Source organism: Muscardinus avellanarius (assembly GCF_963383645.1).
Source record: "Muscardinus avellanarius genome assembly, chromosome: 19".
NCBI classification, from domain to species: Eukaryota; Metazoa; Chordata; class Mammalia; order Rodentia; family Gliridae; genus Muscardinus; species Muscardinus avellanarius.
In genome coordinates, this window is record NC_137805.1 from 13,614,642 (window position 1) to 13,631,817 (window position 17,176).

The 17,176-nt window shown below is 58.6% G+C and overlaps 1 protein-coding gene across 3 annotated transcripts; it reads right to left on the bottom strand.

Annotated features, from left to right (window-relative positions):
- Positions 1 to 1,869: 1,869 nt before the first annotated feature.
- On the bottom strand, positions 1,870 to 16,703 carry HSPA12B (heat shock protein family A (Hsp70) member 12B; the record flags this gene model as incomplete). Of its 3 annotated transcripts, none has more annotated exons than XM_080716787.1 (12): positions 1,870 to 2,510; positions 3,241 to 3,344; positions 3,848 to 4,106; positions 4,218 to 4,322; positions 4,676 to 4,762; positions 5,090 to 5,264; positions 7,035 to 7,148; positions 7,445 to 7,549; positions 7,782 to 7,968; positions 13,764 to 13,888; positions 14,664 to 14,761; positions 16,661 to 16,703. In XM_080716787.1, the coding sequence occupies 12 exons, from the start codon at positions 16,701 to 16,703 to the stop codon at positions 1,870 to 1,872; spliced, it is 2,043 nt and encodes a 680-aa protein (XP_080572913.1). The 3 variants fall into 3 exon arrangements, with proteins under 3 accessions (XP_080572913.1, XP_080572912.1, XP_080572911.1); XM_080716786.1 differs by having other exon boundaries at positions 7,035 to 7,151; XM_080716785.1 differs by having other exon boundaries at positions 7,035 to 7,151; positions 14,634 to 14,761.
- Between the last annotated feature and the right edge of the window lie 473 nt (positions 16,704 to 17,176).

The following is a 17,176-nucleotide window of genomic DNA, read 5'->3' on the forward strand; positions in this document are numbered from 1 at the left end:
ACCCGCCTGGTGTCCCGACGTGGCTTCCTCGCCCTCCCGGGGCGGGTGTGCAGCGGGGCCCATGCCTCGAGGGCCAGGCCTGCGCCCTCCCCTGCCTTCACCCCCTGCGCCACCACCCACGCTCCTGCGCCCTCCTCCTCTCCGTGTGCCTCAGTCTCCTGCCGGAAGAAATGGGTTGAGCCCCCAAGGAGGCTATCTGAGGAGGGGAGCGGAGCGCCTGGGGTGGCTCCTGGCCCCTCGCCACCCCAAGTCCAGGGGCTCCAGCCAGGGAGAGGAGGGAGTGGGCCGACTCCAATGCCCCTTACACTGCTGCTTCTGCCTGGCCTCAGCCACCTCCCCGCCCTCCCTCTTCCCCACTGCCGGCCTGTGAGTAGGAGGGAGGCCGTCCCAGCCCCACTCCTCAGGTCTGTGTTACTTGGTTTTTAAATGACTGGTTGGGATAGAACCCTAAAAAAAAATAAAACTTTCAGTGAATGCTGCAGGCCAGTGAGTTTTCGTTCTTGGGCCGCAGGATGGCCAGTCCTTCACTGAGGGGCCAAGGAAGGACCTGGGTAAACTCATTCTTTCAGGAAGCAATAGCACCAAGCGGTTATTAGAGCATCAGGTTCCAGAAAGAGCTACACACACAAGCCCGGTGTGTCCTAGTCCCAGTACTTGGGAGGCTGAGACAGGAGGACCACGGGTTTGCAGCCAGCCTCAGCTACTTAGTGAGGCCTTCTGCAACTTAGTGAGGCCGTTTCAAAATAAAGAATAAAAAATAGGACTGGAGGTGTAACTGGGAGGTAGAATGCCCCTAAGTTCAATCCCCAGAGCTACACACAGCTGGTGGCATTTTAGGCCTGGGGCTAGTTGCCCAGACAATTAGCTGGTTGGGGAGGGGTCTCCTGCCCTGGCCAGAGGTCTTAAGGAATGGGGAGTTCTGTTTGGAATGCTTGACAGGGAGACAGCAGCACCCCCTTCTGGCCAGCCCCTGCCCTGTGTGCTGCTGGGAACTTGCCCTCCCGGTACCCAGGCCTCCTACAGGAGTCCCACCATGGAGGCCCAGCACGTGGCGCCAGCAGGCTGTGGCTTCTCTTCAAGCACAATGCTTTATTATAGTCACCTTAGGGTGGGCTGCTGCGTGTCACGGTTGGAGGGAGCTGCCCACATTTCACATTCGGGGTAAAGCCGAGGGTGGTCAGGGAAGGTCCTAATGGCAGTGGAGAGCTGAGCCCATCCCCACTGCTTCCTGCCCCAGCTGCCCTTCCGTGGCGGTGTGAGGGCAAGTGGGTCATTCGCAGGCTGCCCTCGGGGCTCCCCGCTGCCACCTGCACATCCCTTCAAAACTGCCTTCACCCCACCCTGTGCCCTCCCTCCATCAGCCATCCACCGCTGCAGAAGCTACAAGTGAGTCTGGGTAGCCAGCAGCTCCTGGACGGTGCCGCCACACCTGGCCCTCTGGTGTCCGCGCGCATATTCCTGCAGCCCAGGCTCGCTCTGCCCTGTGCCCCGTCTGCCGGAGCTCGTCAGTGAGTGAGCGCTGGTCCTTGCGGCCCAGGCCCTTGCACTACCGACCCCCCTCCCCCCCCCCCGCAGCCTGGCTTGCTTGGCCTCCTCCCCCCAACCACAGTCCAGGTCGGGGTTCACTCCTCCTTTCCATTCTCTTGGGGGTCGCACACCCGGGCGCCCTCCCGCAAGCCTCCCTTCCCCCCTCGGTTCTGGGCCAGGGCTCTGAGCCTCCAGCCAGCGGGCCAGTCCCAATCCCAAACCTGGCGGCCCCCACCCTCCATCCCAAGACCTCGCCCCGGCCCCGTGGGCGGGGCGCTGACGTCGGGGCGGGCGGTCCTCGCGCCCCCGCCCCCCACCAGAAGAGGGCGGGCCCGCGCGTCCTCAGTTGGAGAGGAAGTCGATGGCGGCGCGCACCGAGCGGTTGGTGCTGACGTCCACGGCGGTGACCTTGATCTCGGTGTCGCCGAACTGCATGGCGGCGCGGATCTCGCGGCGCCCGCCGTCGGGGCGGCCGTCGGCCGGCTCCAGCTCCAGGCTGAGCGCGCCGCACTTGCGCACGCCGGGGTCGGTGATGAAGCGCGCGTCCTCGGCGGCGCAGCAGTACAGGTTGATGAGCACGCGCCGCTGGCCGGGGCGCGCCGGGCAGTAGCTGCGCCGCACCTCCTCGCCCAGGGCCACCGACTGCTCCGCCGCCACGAAGCGCTCGAACACGTCGGTGCACCAGCGGCGGCCGTCGCGCACCAGCAGCTTGTCGGGCGGGTGGCGGCCGGCCACGAAGCGGTTGAGCACACCCACGCCGTAGGTGAGCGGCGAGCGCCGCACGCGCACCACGCCCGGCGCCTGGCCGAACAGCACGGCGCCCTTGAGGATGGTGAGCCCCACGTCGTGCGGGACCACCACGCGCAGCCCGCGGGCGCCCAGGGCCGCCTGCACCGCGTGCTGCAGCACCGCGGACTCGGCGAAGCCGCCCACCAGGAACAGCAGCTTCACGCCCTGCACCTCGGGCCGCGCCAGCAGCGCCTCTGCGGGGGACGGGAGAAAGAAAGGCGCTCAGGCCGCCGCCGCCCCCCTGTCCACCTGCACGGTGGGCACCTGGCAGTGGCCACCTGAGCTACATCGCGATGGGAACGGGGCGCCGAGGGCTCCCGGCAGTCCACACAGGCCAGCCTCCAGCGCTGCCTCCGCACCCTTGCCCCGCAGAGGCCGAGGGAGCAGGCCGCGCCGTCACGGGGGGATCAAATGTGCAGGAGTGTGCCCACGCTCTAGGCACTTTGGCGCATTTAATCCCCGGGACAGCGTTTGGGCAACTCAGTACTGTCACCCGCCTCATAAAAGGGGAAGCTGAGGCACCAGGGGCCCTCCCCCTAGCTCCTAAGCACGGCCATCCATTGGCTGGGGTGATACCCAGTGTCCAGAGGATGCTGGCGATCACCCCAGCCAATGGATGGGGCGGTTTCCAGGCACTGATGAGGCCGTGTGTGTGTGTGTGTGTGTGTGTGTGTGTGTGTGTGTGTAGTACTGGGGATGGAACCCAGGGGCTTTCTACCTCTGGGTTGCACTCCCAAACCTATTGTTTATATTTTATTTGGAAACAGGGTCTCATAAGCTGCTGAGAGCCTCACTAAATAGCTTGAGATTGGCTTTGAACCTGCGTGATGCTCCTGTCTCAGCCGCCCAAGTGTGCACCACCACGCCCAGCACGACCGATTATCTTTTAATCAGGGTGAATGGAAGAGCCGGGCCAGCACTCACCTATGTGTTGGATGATCCCACTGACTGTGGGCTGGAAGAGCTCATTCATGGCCTCACACGTCATCCGGAGCATCCCCTGTGAGGACCACTTGACGAAGTTCACACTGCGGGTGGTGAAGGGGACAAAGGCCCCCGAGTCAGGACCCAGCTGCTTGCCGCAGCTTGGTGCCCCTGGCCCTCACTTCCTGCTCCTGTCTCCAGGGACATGTGCCTGGGAGAGGCGCTGGCTGCAGGTTGCGTGTGAAGGCTGGACGCCCCCACCCCCACCCCCGTGGTCCCCACCCGGGTCCCAGGCATGAGGCCCCGGGAGAGGAGCTTCCCCTTGCCTGGTGCAGAGGAGCCAAGGAGCACTTGGGCGAGGCGGGATGGGGCAAGGACCCTCCCCACCTCCCACGGGTCGCCTGCCCGCGCCGTCGGGGCTGCGGATTCCCGGGTGGGCCTGTTATGCTGGGTACTCGCGCTCCTACCCTGATGACTCGCATCTGGCAGGATCTGTTGTGTGGTAGGGATCGTCCACCATCTCGTATGGTACCCTGGACGGTATTCATTCCCCAACAGCAAACCCTGCCCGAGCCAGGCTTACCCCCCCACCCCCACCCCCGCGCACCTGCTTCTGCGCAGGGCGGTCTCCACGTTGTGACCTCGCTGCTTCCGATAGAAGTCAATGAAGGAGAAGGGCAGCGAGATGTTGAGCGCCCCCGAGCGGTGAGGGCCTGCTGTGCGTTTGCGGGCTTCGAAGGCGATGGTCAGGTCCACCCAGGCTGCTGGCCGTTGCCTTTTGAAGGTGGCGATGAAGTCCTCGCCGAAGATGCGGCAGAGCAACTGCTCGAAGGCCAAGTCCACGCCCACTGCGCCGTAGGGCCCGCCTGCAGGGGGGCGCGGCGTGGCAGGGTGTCAGCCGCCCGGCCGCCAGGGGGCGCGGGCAGGGGCCGGCGCCCAGGGCCTGCTCAGTAGCAAGGGCGCTGCTGGCCACTCACCAGAGGCCTTGTACAGCTCCTTCAGGGTGCCGTGGGGCTGCTCCAGCTGGTGCACGGTCAGGTCCACAGTGCCGCCCCCACAGTCGGCCACCATGTAGCGGTCTCCTGTGGTAGCCATCGCAGCAAATACCCAGGCTTGCCTGGAACCCTCAGCCCTGCCCCTCCCCGAGTCTCCAACCCTGCCCAAGGTCCCAAGCCCTGCCTGCAGGGGGTGGAGAGGGGCGTAAAGTGTGGGAGAGAAACAGTTCCAGAGGCTTTGCCATCCACCCGCGCAGCTGCACGGAATCCTTTAAAGGAGTGGGGGTCGGGGGCGCGACTTGGAGTGCGTGGGGGTGCAGGAGGCTGTGCGGGAACAAAGCGGGTGCTAGAGGAAGGTGCAGGCTAACAAGAGTGCTCTTCCCCCGTCCGTGCATGGTTCCCCAAAGGGGCCAAGAAATACCCCCAGTCTCTCCTGGCACCTGCTTGCATCTCTGCCCACAGCTCTCCCACGCCGGACTCCACCAGGAACGTGCGGCTGTGGCGGGACCTTCGCAGCTGCTCTCGGGCTGGGGTTGGGGGCAGCAGGAGAGAGAGATCAGGAGCTACGTGGTTGCCCTGCCCGCTAAGGCCCCCAGAGCACCTGGAGCCAGTGCTTCTGAAACTCCCACCCTGCTCACTGGGGGGGGGCAGCGTGGGGCCCCACACCTAAGCTCTTGTGTGTAGCACTTGTGTTACTTCTGAACACAGGACGCTCACTTAACCCAGGCTGGATAAGCCTCCCCCATAACTAACTCCACTAGGGCCCCCTCAGGTGGCTTCCTCTCCTGTCCTGGACACAGCTGAACTTCTGGCCATGGTGACCCTCTGGCACCAGCATCCCTGGGGCGGCTCACCCTGCCGGAAGCTGGAGTCGATGGAGCGGCGCTCCCCCAGGCGCCCGCCGCCCGGGGTCCGGCCACTCAGGTCCATGAGCTGGTGCAGACGCAGCTTCCGGCAGTACACAGAGGCGGCCTCGGGTTCCAGGGCGATGAGAAGCTGTTCTGCGTTCTCACGGGACACCAAGCCAGCCTGGGGCAGGACCAGGCAGCACCATGGATGCACAGCTAAGATGGCAGGCAGCTGGGGCCCACCTCCTCCCCAGCGCGCCCCGCTCTGGGACTCTTCATGCTGCACAAATTCCGAGCTGCTTTAAAGGTGGATGCCACGGCCAGGCTGGAGAGGGGGCCCCGGCCACAGCCAAGGGTTTGCCCAGCAGGAAGATGGCGGAGCTGCAGCAAGACTCCCCGCACAGGCGCGGCCAGTGCCGGGCTGGGGTGTTAGCAGAGACGCCCAGCACAGAGCACATGTGGGAGGTGGCGGATCAGAGGAGGTGGTGGGGGCCCTCCTGGGCTCACCAGGCTGGTGTCAGACACGCCACAGGCTGCCCAACTCCCATGAGAACGCTGTTCCCAGGTCACCTGCTACAGCAGGAAGCAAACAGTGGAATCCCAGGCACCAGGGCCGGCCAGCGGGGGACAGACATGCTTGAGAACAACGGCTTCCTGCATCCTGCCAGGGATGCCTTTGGCGTGGACTTCGGGACTTGTAAGGTTACCCGGATTCTGGCCAGGTGGGGGAAGGGCGGGGCAGACTTCCTGCCCAGGCCAGCCTTTCCTGAGCTGGCCACAGAACTGGTGAATGGGCAGGGGGTGCCAGGGACACTTGCTTCCATTTGATCCCTGCGGGGGGGACGCCCACTATGCCCCAGATTAGCTCCTTCCTGTGACCTGGGTATAGGTACCTACAGACCTGGTCCCTGGGTCATGCCTGGCCACAGGTGTGGAGAGGTGGGGGCACTGGTATCTCCAGGTGGTTCACATCCAGGCTTGAGAGCCCTTTTGGGTATCCCAGGGTCTGTCCCTCAAGACCCCGGGGACAGGGACAAGCAGTGAGTTTTGTCTGAGTTTTGCTCCCTCCCAGCACCCGTGGGGCCTGAGCCCCCTGCCCCTCTTTCTCCAGACCTGCACCATCTCTGCAGTAGGAAGACCAGCACGCACTGGCCGGAATCCCCTCCCTTAGTTTCCTAGTTCTTTCCCTGCTCAAGCACCTACGACGCTGGGGGTAGAGATGTGAGGTTCCTGACAGAACTGATGTTGGCTGAAGTGGAGGTTCTCTTTTCTTTTTCTGATATTGGGATCAAACCCAAGAGTGACTAGCTACCATCTAGCTCCATCGTAGCCCTTTCATTGTTTTTTCTTTAAGTTTTGAGACAGGGCTGTGCTAAGTTGCCCAGGTGGCCTGGAATTTGCAACCATCCTGCCCCAGCCGCCGGAGCGGTACAGGCGTGCACGGCGCCTGGCTGAAGTGGACGTTCTCCGGGCCCTGCCTGCCTCTGTGACTGTCGGCTGCTGCACAGCACAGCCGCTGCTCTTCTGGATGGGAGGTGACATGGGCAGGTGTCCCTCCTCCGCCCCAGCAGCCAATGACAGACCCATGCAGACCCTTGGCCCGCCCAGTGCTACAACTGTCCCTCTGGAGGTCCTGGAGGACGAGGCTGTGGCCGGCTCCAGAGAGACAGCCCCTTGATCAGTTCTCCTGACCCACTTCCTCCCTCCTCGTTTCTGAGAGCCCATCTTCAATAGACCATGCTCACAAGAGGCCACCTTGGGCTCTGCTTCCAGGAAACCTGACTTAAGACACTGTCTCCACTGGCCCGGGCTGTGTGCCTGTGGTCCGTCTGCTCCGTTCTGCAGGTTCTCCTGCGGGCAACAGCGCTCCAAAATTCCCACAGGGAAGGTGGGGGTGTTTCCAGCGCCTCTGCGGCCGGGGTGGCACAATCCGGCCTCCTGCAGTCCTTACCAGGTAGGCGGCCTCACGCATGAACTGCTTGGCCGGCTGTTTCCAGATGGCAGGCACCGTCAGCACCCAGCGCACCGCGTCCTTCTCCGGCAGCGACGGGCACTGCTCCCTCAGCTCCTGGAGCAGGAGGGGGCGGTGAGGGCGACAGCGGGCTTGGGGGCATCTTCAGCCCTCTGCGGGAGCTGGAGGAACTAAGCCGATCTCAGGGAGGACTGAGACCCTGAGCTGAGGTGGAAGACCCTCCCCCCGCACCTGGGTGGCCTGGGCGGGTGCTGACAGAATGGCGGGAACTAGAGAAGGTGACCTGTGATCTCGACGAGACCCTCCTCCACCGCGGGACGGGGGCAGAGGGAGGGAGCAGGGGCCTGGGAGTCCTGGCCCCAGTACACAGGGATGGGGACTCAGCACACCTGCAGGGCATGCTCCTTGAAGAAGCGAAGGGCGTGGGCGAACACTTCCAGGGCGGGCATCTTCTTCCCATTTACCGCCTCTAGCTGCGTCTTCAAGGTGAGATCCTGGCAGGGGCACAGGGCGGCTCTGCAGGAGGCCATTGCTCCGCCCTCATTTCTGGAAGATCCCTTCCCAGCCCCGCCCCCACGACGCGAGCCCCGCCCACCGCCCGGCCCCCACTCTGGCCCCGCCCCCTCGGGTTCTTTAAATGGCGCCCCGGCCTCCACTGACCCCGCCCTCTCCCGCCCCGGCCTCGCCCCGGGCCAGAACCCGGCCCCGAGCCTGATGGAGGCTCACAGTGGCGCTGTGGATTTTCATCTTGAATTTCTCGAAGTAGAGCCAGTCCCGCGCCTCCTCGGGGTCTATGTCGTGGTAGTAATCTCGGGCCGTGTAGCCGAAACTGTGAAAGGCGCCCTCTGGGGTCAGCAGCAGGCAGGTGGGGGTCTTCTGGTGGGCCACACCCGGGTCCCCACCCTCCCATTTCCTGTGGGGGCACAGGGCGGTCAGTGGGGTTGGCGGCGACCCTCCCTTCGTGGGATTAGGTGCCGGCTCTGTGACTCTGGGCAGGACACAGCCTTCCTGAGCCTCAGCCTTTCCCTCTATAAAACGGGAATGATAATACCTCTGGGTTCCAGAGGAGAGCAAATGAGGGAAGATGGGTTCTTGTGAAGAATCAATGCACTCAAGTCTCCACAAATGCTACCCACGGGCTCTTCCCTGCCCATGGGGCCACTAGTCGCATCTGACTCCCGTTCCTTCTCCTAACCCGTGTTCTTTCAATCGAAAGCCACCTGACTGCTCCTCATCCCCTAGCAAGCAGAAGCAAATCGTCCCTGGTCTGTGTCTGCCCCCCACCCCCACCCCATGTGCCTCTCTGGGAGCCCCGCAGAAGCCTCTGACCAGCGTCCTTCTCCGGACGCTATGCCTGAGCAGAGCCGGGCGTGGTGGCACATGCCCGTGATCCCAGCATTCGGGAGGCAGAGACAGGAGGATCGCAGTTTGCAGACAAGCCTCAGCTACTTAGTGAGGCCCTCTGCAACTCAGTGAGACCCGGTTTCCCATTGCTTTCCTCCAAGCCGTCTCCCAAGGCCGAGCCCCTTCAAGGTCCTTCCAGGCTCCCATGACCACTTCTAGTGGCTGCAACTCCATAGCCACATCCTACCTCAGCCAAAAACCTGACCTTCGCTTACAGAAGCCCGCCCACTGGTTGCCTGGCAAGTCCTTCCCTGCCCCTTCCTCTTCCTTCTCTGATGCCCTGACCCTTCAAGCCAAGGTCAGCACTGCAGCCCTTAGGGAAGGAACTAGGAATCCAGGCAGAGGGAAGAGTGTAAGAAAAGGCTAGAGGAGTCTGGGCATGGTGGCGCACACCTGTAATCTCAGTACGTTTCCACGTAGGAAGGCTGAAACAGGAGGATCACAGGGTTGAAGCCAGGGTCAGCAATTTAGCAAGAGCCTGTTTTCAGATTAAAAAAGAAATCCGGCTGGGGGTACAGCCTGGAGGTAGAAGGCCCCTGGGTTCCAATCCTAGTACCACAAAAACAAACAGAAAAGGCAAGAGGTGTGAAGAGCTGGAGGCGCCAGCTCTAGGCTGGCTGAGCCCCAGGAGAAAACCAGGGATGCTAAGATGAGGCAATGAAGAGCGTCCAGCGCGTGCTGGGATTCTATACAGTGGATTCTAAGTGGAGGAGTGAAGAGGTGAGACCACGTTTGCCTTTGGAAAGTGAGGTCGCTGGTCCCTGTAGACAGAGGGGAGAGAGGGTGGAGAAAGTACACCAGGAGGGAGGCATCGGGCAGCGAGAAGCTGGGCTGTACTCGGGCAGGAGTGGCGGCTATGGAGAAGTGCGTGGGTATTTCAGAGATATTGGGGGGGACGGAAATGCCTGAGCAGAGCCGGGCGTGGTGACACATGCCCCTAATCCCAGCATTCGGGAGGCCGAGACAGGAGGATTGCGGTTTGCAGACAAGCCTCAGCTACTTAGTGAGGCCCTCTGCAACTCAGTGAGACCCTGTTTCAAAATAAAGAATAAACAATAGGGCTGGGGATGTCGCTCAGAGGTAGAATGCCCCTGGGTTCCATCCCCAGTACCGCCAAAACAAACAAACAAACAAACAAACAAACAAACAACCGTGATCATCACGTTCATAGGACAGACATCGTCCCTTCCTGAGTCCTGTGTGCCTGCATGGCCTCAGCTCTGTGTGCTGGTCGCTCTGCAGCTGTGAGTGTCGGAGCCTTTGCGGCCCCCCCCCCCCCCCCCGCCACATGAGGGAGTGGAGGAATGGGAAAATCCGGCCAGGTTCCGGAAGCTCAGATCCCACGTATCTTTGGGTTGTGAGCTTTGTCTGGCAATCCTTTCATTCCCCCGTCAAGCCTTGTGAAGCCCCACCTGCCGCACATCTCCCACCCTGGTCTGCGTTGAGAGCTTTGGAGCTTTGCCTACTGGCTGCAGCCCCAGTTATGAACATTTGAGGGGTCAGGGTCGTGTGGTCCGGAGGGGAGTTGCTATGGATAGGGACTGAAAGTCCCGCAGGGCTTCTTGTATTGAAACTTAAGCCCCATCGTGAGACGCTAAGAGGGCGGAAACTTGATCCGTTTTTGTGTCTAGTGGTGAGGCTTTTAGGAAGTGATTAGGATTAAAATAAGGTCATTAGGGTGAAGCCTCCATGGTTGAATCCTGGCAGCCTTCTAGGGAGAGTGAGTCCAGACAGAAACATGTACACACACATATATATATATACTCCCTGAATACTCCCATGTCATGTCCTGTACCACCTTGGGATTCTGCCCCAAGGAAGACATCCCTAGACGCCTTGTGGCTCCAGAACCAGTACTCAAAGCAAATCTTTTTTTTTTTTGGTAGATACTAGGGATTGAACCCAGGGGCATTCTACCTTTTATTTTTTTATTTTATTTATTTTTAAATTATTTTAGTGGTACTGGAGGTGGAATCCAGGGGCTTTTCTACCTCCAGGCTATACTCCCAGACCTATTCTATATTTTATTTGGAAACAGGGTCTCACTAAGTTGCCGAGAGCCTCACTAAGTAGCTGAGGCTGGCTGCAGACCTGTGCGATCCTCCTGTCTCAGCCTCCCAAGTACTGGGATTACAGGCACACACCACCATGTCCAGCACAGCAAACTTCTTTTCTTCACAAAGCAGCTATTTCACTAAAGTAATAAAAAACAGAGGAACGCAGGGACATTTAAACAAAACTCAACAACCTCGGAATGGATTTTTTCAAACATCTCTTTCCTATCGCTGTGTGACCAGTCAACCACTGGGCCTTTGTTTCCTTATTTTGTGTTTGACATTTGGACCTAAGAATCTGCTCTGGACAATCCCCAGAGGCCCCACGCAGCTTTCAAAGGAGGACATCCATGGCAGCACTTTTTGTAATAGTGAAAAACGAGAGGGAAAAAAAAAGGCCAAGGCTCTCGAGGGGAACAGATAAATCACAGCACATTAGTACTCTAGCGAAGGGTGCGGCTGTTTGAAGAAAATGGTAGATCTGTTTGTACCGACCCTCAACATCTACAGAATAGTGTCACAAGTTTAAAATAAAGCAAGTTGCAGGCTCGATCTGGCAGCACACGTAGGAATGATAGAGAGAAGCCGGGCTTCTACACAGGATGACACACAAGTCTGCAAAGCATTCTATACTTTAAAAAATAAAGCAAGTTTTGTGATAGCATATTATTATCATTATTGTCACCATTATTATTGTTACTGGTAAAGAAGGTTGAACCAGAGGTATTGTACCTCTGAGCTATACCCTTATCCCTATTTTACTTGTTTTTATTTTATTTTATTTTATTGAGGTACTGGGGGTTAACGCAGGGGTATCCTAACTCCGAGCTATACCCCCAGTCTTATTTCTTTATTTTGAAACAAGGTCTCTCTAAGTTTTGGAGGGCCTCACTAAGTAGCTAAGGCTGGCCTTGAACCTGTGATCTTCCTGTCTCAGGCTCCCAAGTGCTGGAATTACATCCCCGGTGCCTTTCTTTCTTTGTTTGGAATACTGAGAATTGAACCCAGGGCGCTCTACCACTGAGCTACCCGCCCATCAGCCCTTTTTATTTTTTATTTTAAGACAGGATCTGGCCGCAGACTGGCCTCGAACTTGCCTCCTGCCTCAGCCTCCCGAGTAGCTGGGATTGATTACCTGCCTGGCTGTCCTGTATTTCTTTCCTTTTTCTTTTTGGTGCTGGAGACTGAACCCATGGGCATTCTACCTCCGAGCTATACCTCTAGCTCTTTCTATTTTTTAGAATTTTTTTTTTTTTTTTTTTGGTGGTACTGGGGATGGGACCCAGGGGCCTTCTACCTCTGGGCTATACTACCAGACCTATTTTATATTTTATTTGGAAACAGGGTCTCTTAAATCAGGTGAGGCTGGCTTTGAACCTACGCGATCCTCCTGTCTCAGCCTCCCAAGCACGGGGATTACAAGCGTGCGCCACCATGCCCAGCTATTTTTTAGATTTTTTTGTCTTGAAATATTGTTTAGCAAAACTACTGAGGGCCTTGCTAAGTTGCTGAGGCTGGCCTTAGACCTGCAGGCCTCCTGTCCTGGCCTCCCAAGTACTGGGATTACAGGTGTGCACTACCACACCTGGCTCCATCGTTTCTTTTTTTCTGATACTGGAGATCGAACCCAGAGGCATTCTACCTTTAAGTTATACCCTCAGCATGATTTTTATTTCTTATTTGGAAACAGACTGGTTTTGAACCTGTGATCCTTCTGTCTCAGCCTCCCAGGTACTGGAATTACACGTGTGTACCACCATGCCGGGATTCACTTTTATTTTATTTATTTATTTAGGTGGTACTGGGGTTCCTGGAAGCCCTTCTACCTCCGGGCCACACTCCCAGACCTATTTTATACTTTTTTATTTTTGGAAACAGGGTCTCTTAAGCCAGCGCGGCTGGCTTCGAACCTGCGCGATCCTCCTGTCTCCGCCTCACAAGCGCGGGGATGACAAGCGTGCGCCACCACGCCCGGCTTCACTTTTATTTTTAAGACAAATATATGTGCATATATATGTGTGTATGAGTGTTTGCGCATAACCCCATCAAAAGGCTTGTGTATTTTATGGTCTGTTTGTTATATCTTAATAAAAAGTTTAAAATTAAAAATAAAGCTCCAGGCTGGGTGTGTCGCTCGGTGGACCTTATCTAGCGTGTGTAAAGCCCTGGTTCCATCCCCAACAGTGCTGAGTAAATAAATTTACAAAATAAAAAATAAAGGCCCAAGCCGGGCGTGGTGGCGCACACTTGTAATCTCAGCACTTGGGAGGCTGAGACAGGAGGATCCAGGTTCGCGGCCAGCCTCAGCTACTTAGTGGGACCCTCCGCAACTTAGTGAGACCCTGTTTCACAATAAAGAATAAAAAAAGTGTAGCGTGGAGATAGAATGCCCCTGGGTCCAATCCCCAGTACCATACCAAAAATAAAAAATAAAAAAAGGCCCGCATTCCTGCAGAAGCTCAGCGTCCAGACCTTCAGCCCACTCTCCGAGCCTTTGTCCCAGTGGGGAGACAAGACTGGGTAGAGGGGGCCTGAGAAAACTCCCCGTCTTAGCGAAGCTTTCTTTTTTTTTTTTTTTTGGTGGCACTGGGGTTCCTGGAAGCCCTTCTACCTCCGGGCTACACTCCCAGACCTATTTTTACATTTTTATTTGGAAACAGGGTCTCACTAAGTTGCTGAGAGCCTCACTCTGTAGCTGAGGCTGGCTTCGAACCAGTGTGATCCTCCTGTCTCAGCCTCCCACACGCTGGGATTACAAGCCTGCGCCACCACGCCCGGCCAGCCCTATTTATTCTTTATTATTATTATTATTTTTATTTTATTTATTTATTTTTGCGGGTCTGGGAATGGAACCCAGGGACATTTGACCTCCGAGCTACACCCCGTGCCCTATTTTTATTCTTTATTTTGAAACCGGGTCTCACTGAGTTGCAGAGGGCCTCACTAAGTAGCTGAGGCTGTCCGCGAACCGTGATTCTCCTGTCTCAGCCTCCTGAATGTTGGGATTACAAGTGTGTACCAACACGCCCGGCACTTTTAGTTTTTATCTTGAGATAGGGTCTCGTTAAGTTGCCCGGGCTGGCACAAAACGTGCCATCCTCCTGCCACGGCATTCTGAATTTCAGAGATTGTGGGTGCACTAGACACCTGATTCAGTGGCTGTCTCTAGACCAGGCCCATCCAGAGGTTTCAGGCCGTCCCTGCCCCCCCCCGCACCCCCCCCCCCTGCCCACAGCCCTCCCTCTATCACCTCATCATGTGGATGGACTCAGGGTCGCTGGCGAAGCTGAAGGCATAGCCGCTGGACGTGGTGCCGAAGTCAATGGCCACCACCACGGAGAAGGGGGCCGGCTGGGGGGACCGGGCCTCTGGCTTCTGCAAGTTCAAGACCCAGCGTCAGCACGCAGCCATCAGGGCCCAGCCCCACTGCCCCCTGGCCTGGCTCCCTTCTGAGTCCTGGAAGTGCCACCTGCTCAGAGGGCAGGTAGCCGGCCCGCCGCTGTGGGCTCCAGGGCTGCCCTCCCAGGTCTGGTTCTCCACCCCTGGATGCTGCCCCCCCACCTCCTCGGCGGCACCTGCAGCCTGGCCAGCTGGGAGCAATTTTGCGCCTGGGGCCGCTTTGCAGCCCTCTTGCTCTTTGTACGGCTATAGTAACACAAACCAGACCCTGTCTGATTTTGTGGCAGAGAAGAGGGGCCCCGGGCCCATGCCGAGTTGTCCTCACCTTCTCCCAGAACAGCCTTGGGGGCCCTGAGGTACCAGGCCAGCTCACCAGGCCAAGACCTTGATGAAAACATCAAACTAGTAGCTTCCAAACTATTTTTTGGCAACACCCCTCCTCTCTTCCAGCTGTGGCGTGCTAAGGCAGGGCTGTGGTCAGCAGGAGGGGGAGGCCCAGTGCTCTGAGGACCTAGGAGACCCCTGCACATGCCTGCGCCCTCCCCACACCTGCCCCAGCCAGGCCAGCCACCGTGGCCCCTGCGGGTCAGCTCAGGGGAACTGACACCCCATTTGGCCCAAGGCCACCCAAGGCTGGCCCTCTGGGTGTGCGCCTGGCATGTGCAGGGGCAGGGCCAAGGTGGCACGTTCCCTCCACCCTCCTCCGTGGCAGCCAGACCACCCCCAACCCCAGTCCCAGAGCTGGGCTTACTGGAGACTGCGAGGGCGTGAGGGGGGCAATGCTGCAGCTCTCCTGGGTCCTCGGGGAGCCCGGCGGGCTGGGCACTGGGAACCGCTCTGGGCTGGAGCCTGCAGGGAAGAGAGAAAGGGCAGTCACCCTGAGTAGTCAGGACAGCGGGCCGAGCCTGGCACCCAGCAGGAGCTTCTCCATCAGTCCTGCTGGGGAAGGGGGCCACAGAGGGCTAGAAGGAAGGACTGCATGGCGCTGCGGGCCTGCAGTCAGCTAGAGGCAGCCTCTCCCCGGAGGGGGACCTGCGTGCCTCCTGGGCTCACTGACTCCTCGCAGCAGGGGAGTTGAGGGGCCAGAGGTGCTCTGTGTGGGGAGCACGGTGTGGCAGCAGAGATGGGCGGGCAAGCTCCTGGGGCAGCAGGGAGGGTGGAGACTGAGGCCGAGAGGTGGTGTGACGCTCCCCTCCGCCCTCAGGTTGGGCCACATGGTTTTAATAAGGACTGGAGGGAGCTCCCCCGCCTCTCTCCCCACAAGGGCCAGCCCCAGCTGTCTGTCTGGGGAGGACCAAGAGGGGAGGGCAGCACCTCCCCCAGCCCTTCCCAAGCCTAGGGATGGCCACAGCACTAGGGAGTCCGATTACCCACCCCCAACACACACACACACACACACACACACACACACACACACGCATGCACGCACGCACACAGCCCAGCTGCACTGGGGGCAGGAGGCCTCGCTGAGACCCTCTTGCAGGCTCAGAACTGGGCTGGGTCTTAAGGATCGAGAGAAAGTGGGGCAGCTCTTGGATGCAGCCCACAGCCGGCCTTGAGGGACCAGGCAGCCGTGGGCTGGACATCCCAGGTGCGGGCTGGTGGCTGGTCACCCCACCCTGGGCTTTGCTAAGGCCCCACCAGCAGTACTGGGGCTGCCCTGAGGTGGGGACAGGGGGGGCTCAGAAAGGCAGAGTGGTCTTTGGTATGAAGACCCATGGACGAATGGCAGGTCTCTCAGGCTGCACTCTGAGCCGAGCAGGGGCCTGTGACCCCTCAGCCACAGCCTGGATGCAGGACTCTAGACAAGTCCCAGCCTTTGCTGGCCTTGGGATAACCCAAGAACACATGTCAGGACCAGGAATGAATGGGACCTGAGAAGTGCCAGACAGGACTGCAGTGTGTCTGGGCGCCAGAGGGGCAGGGCAGGGTAGTCACAGTCAGAGGGCTCTCCTTCCTCGGCCCTGACACCAGCCCTAGCACAAGAGAGCCAAGCTGCTGCTGCTGCAGGAGCCTGGGAAGGGAGGCAGGAAGGAAGGGCCCAGCCCGCCAGGTCTTTGTGAATGGATTTCCTGAGGAGTGTCCCTCCTGCCTGCCTGCCTCCCACCCCTGCAGAGAGCCCAGAGTATGCTCCCAGACTAGGTCAGAGGCACACACACAGCTCCTGCGCACAGAGACCTACCCGAAGGCACACACTACCACATACACTCACACCAGGTCCGGTGCACACACACCTACATAAAGTCACACATGCTCATACAGTTTGTTTGTTTGTTTTTCAGTACTGGGGATGGAAGCCAGGGGCATTCTACTTCTGAGCTACACCCCTAGCATTATTTTTTATTCTTTATTTTTAAACAGGGTCTCATTAAGTTGCAGAAGGCCTCACTAAGTAGCTGAGGTTAGTTTCAAACCTGCGATCCTCCTATCTCAGCCTCCCAACCACTGGGATTACAAGCGTGTGCCATCATGCCTGGCTGTGCATACAGTTCTGTACACCCCCAACACCCATATACACACAGGGGTCCTGTGATCAGATCTGCCCTGTATACACGCCCCCCCCCACACTCACACTTGTGCACCTAGCCCTCTCTCGCATACGCACACACTCACATTCAGTCTTGTGTACCACACCGCACACACACGCATCCACAGATCGGTGCTCAGGACCTGCTCAAGAGCAGGCGTCTGCGCAGGCGCCACAGCCGGGTGAGTGGGGGTGGTCAGGGCAGCGTGGTGGGGTCTTACCAATGTACAGCCCCTGCAGACCCATCTCCGGGACAGCCAGCATCCTTGTCGGCCCTGGAGCTGTGGACAGGGACAGACGAGGAGAATGGGTTACTTGTTCCCTCACTAAATACCCACTTATCTTATTTATTTACTTTCAGCTGGAGTCCTTTGAAGCAAATTCCAGACATCATGTTTCACCTATAAACACCTCAACATATCCCCCAATGGATAAAGACATTCTGGAAAACACACATCACAACACCATGATCATGTCTGATTGAAATTACAGCCATCCCTTCTTCCCGTCTGAAGCCCAGCCCCGCGGCCCAGCTGTGCTCCCGAGAGGCTCTGCTGTGTAGGAATTGGGATCCTCCTCAACGTGTTCTGGTGCCCGCTATGTGCTGGCTGCTGAGGGACACCAGTGATGCCGAAAGGCACGTTCCCTGCCCTGGGGACTCACAGGCTGGTGGGAGACACAACTGTGATCAGATAATAAAACAAGTGATGTGTGTGTGTGTGTGTGGGGGGGTGCTG